General features: G+C 32.2%; 1 protein-coding gene across 1 annotated transcript; it reads right to left on the bottom strand.

The window, feature by feature from the left end:
* Positions 1-2,990: 2,990 nt before the first annotated feature.
* On the bottom strand, positions 2,991-4,738 carry LOC143572848 (pectinesterase 2-like). The gene is made up of 2 exons (XM_077057896.1): positions 3,835-4,738; positions 2,991-3,670 (listed from the first exon to the last, which is right to left on the bottom strand). The coding sequence occupies exons 1-2, from the start codon at positions 4,697-4,699 to the stop codon at positions 2,991-2,993; spliced, it is 1,545 nt and encodes a 514-aa protein (XP_076914011.1). The 5' UTR covers positions 4,700-4,738.
* Positions 4,739-10,623: the final 5,885 nt, after the last annotated feature.

The following is a 10,623-nucleotide window of genomic DNA, read 5'->3' as shown; positions in this document are numbered from 1 at the left end:
TGAGATAGAAGAAGCAGGATAGTTTACGGTATACTATAGGAAGAGTATGAAAGAAAGTATGTAAGTGCGTACGTATGTACGTAATATATGTATGAATGAGTAATCATAAGTAATGTATGGAATACGTATCTTCGGACACGTATAAGCATGACTATGAATGTATGCATGTTAATTGATTATCTAGAACTCACTCAGCATAGCTGACTTTTAGTATGCACGCAAGCGAATAGGATGAGACATGTTGCATGAGGGAGAAACGTGGCAAATAAAAGAAGACTGGCATCGAAGAGAAGAGAATACACGTGTTATATATATTTAATGTTTAATACTTATATTTCTGTTTAAGACAAATTATTTATTTTATGTAAGAATGATTGACTTTATATTCCGCAATTGTTTTAATTAACTCTGATTTTCTGAATTATGTGAATGAGTAAATCCAACCAGCACGAATGTAAGGCACCCAAGGTCAAGGGTCTTACCGTTTGCCTCATGAGTTGTATGTTTTGCACGGTGCAGTTAATGTTAAAATTCAATTTATATTTTAAAATGGTCATGTTTTGAATTGGGAGTTTGACTTTTTATTTTCACCAAATGAAATAACTCTTACATATATAGTGGTTAATTACGTCCACCTAAAATCAAAATTAATTTTATGTTCTATTTTGAAATTCAGAACCTAGGATATTTGAACAAAACCCGCGTTTGTTTGCTTTATTTTTTGGGTTCAATAGTTGTTTAGCATGTTTGTTCGTTTTTTCTTTCGTTCGTTATGTGTATCTACTTTTGCTTCTTGATCAATTGTTAATTTCCTTATGTAACTTTTTCCCGTATGCATTTTTATCTTATTATATTAAGTATCAACTATAAGCACTATTCTAATACACAAATTAACAATATGTGTTTTTAAGGGAAATATTCCATGTAGCAGCACTTTTATGGGTATTTAACATGTGCAATCTGACTTTTTTAAGTCAACTTATACAATTTTTAGTTCTATGGTTTTCACAATCTGCATGACAATTGTTCTTTTGAAGTTACGAATATTTGAACGCGAGTATCACTTTGTAGTTAACTCTCATTAAAAGTTGTGAATTGATACATTACTTTATTAGTAATTAGTAAATAGTTAATCAGTTTAAAACCAAATACCATTGCGAATCAGTACCAAGCTTGGGACAATTTTTTTTTTTTTTTTGTATCTAGAGGATCCAGATTGCTCTAAAATAATAGTAGATACACTGTAGCTGCACAACTATTTATATGCATTTGCACAAATTAGTCATGGTAGACCATGTAAAATCGACCATGGCAATCATGAATTAAATAATTATTAACTGAACTCCCGTTCCGTCCCCATCACAACGCACAGGCTTACGTACTAGTAACAATTTAAAATACAATGAAAATGTATTTTAGGTAGGAACTCACCATAGTGCTTTGAATTTACCAGTGTGTTAACAATCATACATAGAATAAATTTTATTGTGTTTTAATTAAGTTATCACATATGGTGTTTTTTCTATAAACTTCCATGCCAAAAGAATCCAAAAATCAAGCTTAAAATTTAAAACACAATGCCTTAGACTTCTTACAATTGTTAGGGTTTTGGTTCTTTTACTTTAATTCTTTCACACACACAAACACACATATAGGGTGAGTTAAAGTACAACTGAGATCGATCATCGTATGAAGAATATGAAGTGAAGAAAATAAAAGAATATAGTGACAGTATTATAACTTGCCTGATTATTAATAAACTAGAGTAACATCATTAATGTAATTACTCTAATTATAAGTTGTATAATTGTTAGTGTAGCTAGAGTAAAATTGGTATAATTAAAGTAATTATTTGTATATAATTAGAGTAATTATTAAATCATCTATTTTGAATCAGATGATAGAAGTTTCACATATATATATATATATGTACGTTTAGATGGTCTCATTTTTACAACTTTTCTATCGTTTTTTTTTCTTTTCTTTGATTCAACGTTTATGCTTATTTGCATTTGATCCACGCTAATTATAGTGTATGTTGATTGAACATTGTCTATTCTTTTAATGCAAGCACCACCTCTTTTCTTGTCCAAACAAACAAACAAACATACCTTTCATTCTTTTGGAGAAGAGATCCGATGTTACAGCTTTTGGATTTCAGTTTTATTTCATCTTAACAATGATTTAAAAAAATTTGAAAATGATAAAGTTAAATCAATTGAAAAGATTGATAAATACGCCAAAACTAATAATTGGTGTTCTTTTACAAAACTAGTGAATTTGAGTACCCCGGGTAATTAACCTAAAACACGTATGGAACTTTTCTCTTAGTAGTTATATGTAATTAACCCCTACGGGTGCTTATAAAAATCCGAATCCAAATTCGTATCTAAATTATCCAAAATTTCAAAACCGATCTATCCGGAATTTTGGACATCCAGATATTGACGGTCTAAATGGAAATATAAAAGGCGTCGAAGCTTTTGATCTCCAACTTTTTTAGAGCTTGATTACTCACATGCATTTGATTATTTCTCTCTTATCACATCTCGCTAAGCTCTCAATCTTTTAACTTTTATGTTTGAAGTTGTCTTTTACTTTTGTTTCATTTTACTTTTCACAAATGGAATGTGAATAGATGATTTATGGTTTTTGTTTAACTTTTAGTTTTGATACGAAAAGCAAAGGATCATCAGTATACTTATATAGTTATATATAAGGGTATATACAAAAAAGTGTGTCATCATATCACACGTATTAGAATGTCATATATATAAAATATTTTTGACTAATCTATAGTAACAAGATTTTTTATCAATCATCTTAAAATATATATGTATTTAAAAAGCTACAAATAACTAAATGGCATAGCTTTCCAAGCCGCTCATTATTTACTTATTAATTTTGAGCCTTAAAAACTAAAACATGTACTCAATAATCAACTCAAGTACTCAACATGTGTATAACTAGACAACATTTATAGGAGTGACTTAAAGGCCACTGGTCCATGGCACACCTGTTCCCGGCAACCATGATCCGCCAGCAATAAAGCTCCCCGGAGTAAACTTTGCCGCCTCAGCACCGCTAGTGATCACATGGTATCCTTTCCACTTAACCCTATTCGCAGTCGATGAACCCGGCCCAGTGTTCATGTACTCACCATAATACAACGTATCAAGTGCAAAATCACCGCTCCATGGCAACCAACCAGCCGGGTTCACTATACCATCCATGTACGTTTTGAGAAAAACCGTCCTCGAGTATTGCTTCCACGGCCTTCCAAGATACGTTTTAACCCCACCTTTTAAGCTCGAGGCAGCCGCAACCCGACAGTTATGGATAGAGATTCCAGTGTTCTGGTTCGGGTCAGTCCTTCCTTGGGCGGTCAATGTGTTGGTCTTGTTTGGAGGATCACGGGCGTAAATGTTGCAGTTTTGAAGTACAGCGGCAGCATTGCCGAAAATGAAATCAACTGTGCCGTAAATATTGCATTCACTATAAAACTGTCGATTTGAAAGAACGTAGAGCGTGTCTTGGTAACCCTCGAAGCTGCATTGATAGAAAACCGAGAGGTCGGAGTCACTTCTCAGAGCCACGGCTTGGTGGTTTTGTGGACCTGCGGTGTTTCTAACAGTGAAGCCGCGGCCGATGAATCTGTCTCCGTTCACCCCTAAATTCACGACAAGCAGTGGCGAAACCAAAACTTTTTAGTTCACTGATTTAAACTCATATTTTTATTTAGAAACTTAAGACTTTTTACATAAAACTTTATTTAGTGACCAGTTAACCCTCTTGACCCACCCTCGTGACAAAATATAATATATGCTAGCTTACCCATAGTGGCAGATCCAAATGAAGTAGAACCCCCTCCAACACTTCTACTACCAGTTATAATTGTTTTGCCCATACCATCTCCTAGTAGCATAATGTTATTAGATTTAATCTCAATGTACTCATTGTAGGTGCCAGCCTTCACATACATCACATACCTCCCACCGCCGGATTTAGCAGCTGCTACCGCGGCACCAATAGTCTTATAATCACCCGAACCGTCTAGAGCTACCACAACGTTAGCCTGGGAAGCAGGGTCTGAAGATTGTAATAGCTTTCGATCTCCACGGTTCACCCAAGTAGGGAACCCCTTTTGATAACTAGGATCGTAACTCGACGATTTGTTTTCTTTGTTCATTGCCAGTGTATTGCTAATTAACGAGGAAACATTATTGTTCATTAGTGGCAACAAGGAGCCACCGACACCTAGCTCTTCGAACCCAATCTTACACGTCTCGAGGTTTGTGAGAGCTGTGCTTAGCCAGGTTTGCATTTCAACCTTGTTACACTTCTTGGTAGGATCAATAGTCATGTTGATCCTTTGGACAGTGTTTTCATAAAGCCGGAGACAGTCGTTCCACGCAGTCTTTTCTAGATTGCTTTGGCACTTTGGACCGAGCCTTCGAGTGTTTGACTCAGCATCTGTCGCTCGCTCTAGGGTAACCTTTAACAACGCTTTGATGAAGTCATCTTTTTTCTTCATTGGGCCGTAACCTGGCTTACTAGCCAAGACATGCTCACAAGGTTCCGGATGAGGGGTTTGACTACACCAGGACCGAATCTCGGATATGGTGTAGCCATACACCCCCGGAGAACGAAGAAAGAACAAACAAGAAATGAGGGTTGCTAAAAGTGGAAATATTGTCATCTTAACAGAGCAAATTGTTAAGAGACTAGAGGTGTAGGACTGGTTTTAATTTGTTGTGGAGAGACTTCCATGCACAGAGTAGATATATATATAGTAGAATATATCTAATCAAGGGGGGCCTCACATATTATAACAATTGCATGTCTTATTCAAACTTTTGAGTTTTTGATATAGTGTTGTTTAATAACTGCAATTAACTCTGTACTCATATTCACCAACGAGTCTAGTCTAAAACATGTTGCTTTCCTTCCCAACTAATTAATTAATTAATCGATCAACTTTATAATAAATCAACCATAAATTTCATTCACGTTAGTTTAGAGATAAAATTAATAGTCTTCCGAGGGCAAAGCCTCTAAGGGACTCGAGAGGTCCCTACTAAGGGTGGGCATAAAATCAAATTAACTGAACCAAAACTGAATTAACCGAAAAACCAAACCGAAGCATTAACCGATGGTTAATTTTTTGAATAACCGACGTTTTTGTTCCTTTTCGGTTAACCATTTTTTAATAACCGAACTAAAGCTGATAAATTTCAATACTGAGGATCAAAACGGAAAGGGGGGGAGGGGGGCTGGGGAACCGGGCCTTCAGTAAGCTACGCCCCAGTCCTGAGTCAATTTTCGCCATTGTAGTGTTCTGAATATTTCAAGCAAGTTTGGTTAAAGTCAAAAATTAAAATATTTAAATACCTAAGAAACACAGCTTTTCATAATGTTATACATGGAGCACAAGCAAAATTTTATCTAGATAACGAACGATATGGATCCGTCCCCCACAATCAATCGTGAATAAGGAATTTAAAGTCATCTGACACATGATTTCGCTTAATCGCGTAGAAAAGGTCATTTGTCTCATTGTGTCAATATTTGATTAGTTTCTTCTAATACTAAGCAACATCATGTATGCAATTATTAAGTCCAAATAGTAATTTTCTTTTGAAAAATTGGTCAGTCCAAATAGGGAGAAAAGGAGGCTATGAACGGAAACAAAGTACTTCAACCAAAGTAATTTAAAGTTTGTGCACCAATGTTATAAAAACTGAAACTGGTTTATATGGGCCGGTAATACAAATTAAACCGGATGACTGGCAAGTGGTCGTTACATTTGAGCCTGATAAATTAGGCGAACGAATTGTAATTTGAACTGTCGGTATTATTTGTAATACCGGTTTATAGCGCCTTTACGTGTTTAAATTCATGGTGAATTTTATTACCTAAACTTTAGAAAAAAGACTTTTAGCGACTTATATTTACCTCGAATTAAAAGTTTTAAGCTAGAAATTAGTGAACCTACCTTATAGTTATGGTCAATTCATTTCTAACTTTTAAACCAAAGTTGAAAAAATAAATATATAACTAATATATTTATCTATATGTCCATCATTATCATATCTATACTAATTAATAAATAAAGGTTTTCTTACGCCACGTGTGCTCTTTTTAACCCATCATTCCTCTCAAATTCCACCTTGTACCACACTCCTTTTACAAACCGGTTCATATCCTTACCCGACCAAATTAACTACTTATAACTCGAACAAAAACATTGGCGATTTTCCAGAAATTATATTTCTTACCTCTTTCCTAATGTTTAACATCCCACAAAGCTCATTCACAAAATCCAACCTCTCTTCTCATTGATCCGACAATTCGTTCCCAAATTCCAAAATCTTCGGCAACAACACTTCTAATTTCATCTCCAGAAAACTGAAATCAAAAACTTCTAATTTCATCTTCAAAATCACAGGCGACCAGAACTAATGGCTTTGTTCTATTTCTCTCATATCATATCAGAAACCCTAAGTTATTTTTATGCAGTTTGGAATTGTTTCTTCAAGAAATTGTAATCAATCTTTAATTACAAAAAAGGAATCCGAATCATCATATACTCAATCATCATTTTTCTTGTGTCTAAGGTATCATATGTAATAAATTCGTAATCTTTCTGAATTTTTAATTGCGTTTATGTTATAATTTAATCTATCTACAAGTTTAGCGAATTTGATTACCGTGTTTACAAATACGTATCTGTACTACTTAGATTTTTTATATTAAGTTATAGTCATAAAAATAGTTTTTAAAAACCCATAACATCGCCATGTTCTTGACGGCGTAACAAAACTGAAATTATATTTATAAATTTTTTTTCCGTCTGTACGCCTAAAAATCTTCTTTTCTTTTGACATAATCTTTTTTTTCTCCTCAAACAATTTCACTACAAATAGTTTATGATATACTTAAGCCTAAGAACTAGTATAACTACTTGATGTTTGTTTTTTAATTTTAAATAAAATTTTCATACGATTTTTGAACAATTTTGTGTTCATATGATACATATTTGATGTTCTTTTTCGAAATTTTAAATAAAATGGTTTTTTCTTCTTAAAATAATAGTCAAAATTATATGATTAAGTGCTTTTGGAAAAGGTGAAAGCAATAGCAAGGTATCCACCGGACTACTATCGTTCTTCTCCAATGATTTTATTTTTATCTCCAAATGTTGTAGATCACATTTGATAATACCAATCTCTCCATGTGTAATATTTATACATTTATTGATTTAAGAGTTATTTTAATCATTCATATTAATAATAAAAATACTATGTGATAATTGTTTGCATAAAAATATAGTTTTAAATAGTTGAAGTTAGATACCATATTCTTAGCTGTACGTATTTATGCATTTAATAAAAAATTGGTTCAAGTTACACAACCTTCTACTACAATTCCATATTCTGTGACATACAACAACAACGATTTAAGTTACATTACTCTCTTGCTAACTACATATGGCATTTAATTACCATTAACATATTTAATATGTAACCAAAATGTAAATTTATAATATACTTTAATTACTTTTACAGTTTATTTCATTAACACACCTATCAACAATCAACAATTATAATAATCGGTTTCAAATTTCAAATCCAAAATATACCATCTATAAATAGATATTTAATTTTAGTGTCTTCTCATTATACACCTTAGTTATAGTCAACTAATTTAAACGTACAATGTAGCTTATTTATCTAAGGTACAATACTGTTAGAACGCGTCAATGTTGATTTGAAATGTAACCTTGAAGATGTATACAATATTGACGACTCATTTGCTCTATCGTCAACTAAATTGCCTAAGATTCACTTAAGGATGTGTCTGATGCAACTTGGAATAACAAATTATTGATTCCAAAAACGGAGAGGTAGAAGTTTTTTATCGTTACAAATAGTTTCCATTTTTATTATTCTTTTTCATTGTTTGCTCATATTATGTTTCTTTACAATTTGTTTGGGGATTGTGTTTATGTTTTCCTTTATAAGATGTCTGACTTTATGGATTGTTTTTTATTGATAAAATTGGATGATTGTTTTATGAAATTTTATCTCCTTACAATTTTATACTCCCTCCGTCCCAATAAAAGTATTATGGTTTGAAAAACACAAAGTTCAAGGTAGATTACATGATTACTTTTTTTTTGCTTACCAAATTACAATAATACTCTTGAATATTGGGTCCATCAATATTGTTTATTAATGCTAGTTATGTGTGTTTAAGGTAAACTTGAAAATTAGCTAATAAATTTTGAAAGTGTACATTTGTAATGGGACAAATAAAAAAGGAAATATGGACACTATTAATGCGACGGAGGAAGTATTATCTAAACATTTGATGTTATATGAAATGAAACGCTATATTTCATATTGTTTGGTACTAAGACATCATTTGTATTTTTAAAATATAATAGCATTAACTTTACACACGTACTATAGTTGTTATAAATCATATTAGAAGGCACCATATATTTATACACGAAAAAACATATGGCAAAATTATTTTATCATAACCCGATTATGAAATTTAAACATCATATTCTAACTATTTATAAATTAATTATTTGCTACATGTACGCTATGCAACACTAAACTTTCACTTGCTTTAAAAAAATAATATTTTACTGTAAAGTAATATAGTTACTATAAAAAGATTCTAATTACTATTAAAACAAATTTTTTCAGTAAAATATATTTATAAGTTTACATATTTTTTTTAACTCATGACATGATTATTTTGTATTATATATATTATATTCGATCATATTATATTTTTCATATCTTATGATCAATTTATTAGTAAAAAAAATATATTATTTAACTATAATGTATGTTTCTATTTCTTATATTTAATACCAAAATCTTCTTATCATGACTTTTTTTTGTTGATATTTCGAATATTTTGAACTTATAAAATTAAATTTGCTAAACCCGTGTTATACATGGGTAGCTAACATGGTATATAATAAATAGATCAAAATAATTAATTATATCTTACTATATTAGTTGGTAACTGCTGTTGAACATAATTACCTTCCTAACTAATAAAGGGTTTCTCCTAAGATACATGTATAAAGGGAGATAATAATATTAACATCATAAGAGATATTGGAATTAGTTCCTCTCTTTCTCTCTCAAAATCAAGTTTTTCATGAACTCTAATCATCATCATTAACAGACACCCTAAACGAGAACTCGACTAGTGTGACAAGGATGACATCTCATTCTCTTCCGTGATTACTGGTCTCTCTATTGTAACATGTATAAATGTTTTATATATTATCATGTTTTCTATTATTATATTGAAGAACTGATCAACACAATTCCTAAACTTCCAATCCAATCTATATTTAACCTAATTAAAAAACGCTGATAATCATTGTGCAAGTAAGATGTCGTGTGAGTTAAACGGATTAGGAGTTTTAATCTTAACGGAAAATGTTTCGGCTTTCTGTACAAATTGGTTTGATCACCAACTTCATTTTCATTGATGTATCGCTTATTGAAGTTAGCATTCGCATTACCCATCACAACCATAAGCATAGAAAGATGCTTTTCAGCAAGGAAATGTGTAAAGTTGGATTTGCGTAAATGAGAATTTAATATATTTGTTTCATTGAGAAATACTTACTTATAATTGTCAAAACTAGATGATGTGTTGGTTGGATTTCAAAACTGAAAACCCGCAGAGAACAACTTTAGGTATGTTGTTTAATTATGCATTTCTAATAAAGTTTCACTTACTTTTCTTTTGTTATATAATATTTTGTTAGATTATCTTTTTCTCTGTATGACTTGACTGTTGGGTCAAAAGAATGATTGAAATTTTCTCAATCTCCCTAGAAAATGCTAAGTATGGAACACGGGCATCTTAGGGCACCTCAAGCATGGTAAATACTTCCTCAAGCATGATATATGCTACCGACCATGCATTAGTCTCAATTATCTTCTAAGTGTTAGACCCGCGCATCTTTTACTTCCTCGAGCATAATAATTCCATACAAGCCAAGTTGGGATCATGAGCGTCTTACTTGCTGACGAGCAACCGCTTAAATAAGGATCATGGGCATCCATATGGGTTGAGTATGGTGTTGCATCAATAAAACATCACAAACAGGCTAGTATAGAGTTGATGAAAGTATATCTTAGTGGGCATAGCCGAAGGTTTAGTGTCGAGCAATTAGAAAGGATACAAGCATCTTATTATTCTATTGAATAATTCTAAGTAAAGACTAAAAGTGATACAATCATGAAGTTTTAATGCTAGTGGGTAGCATGTCTTGCAAGCTAAGACATGCTTGTCAAGAAGAAGACATGCTTGAGAGGGACAATTGCCCGATACAAATTATTCTAAGTATGGACATGCTTGTAAAAGACCAAGACAAGCTAGAGATCAACAGAGTCAACAAATGTAACACCCCGGCTAAAGCGGAAACGCCTAAGTGTGACGTACAGATTGCTCAAACACACGTGACACTATTAAGTGACCATAATAAAATTATTTCATTTAAATCTTCATGTGACACAAGTTTATCAAATAATATAAGTTGTAACAAATTGATAAACAACGGACTTTACACCTGTAACA

This window comes from Bidens hawaiensis, unplaced genomic scaffold, assembly GCF_021521415.1.
Source record: "Bidens hawaiensis isolate Kalapana, Puna unplaced genomic scaffold, B.hawaiensis_p1.1 tig00026067_1, whole genome shotgun sequence".
NCBI lineage: Eukaryota > Viridiplantae > Streptophyta > Magnoliopsida > Asterales > Asteraceae > Bidens > Bidens hawaiensis.
Note: the sequence above shows the minus strand (reverse complement) of the source record. Positions and strands in the feature narration are given on the sequence as shown.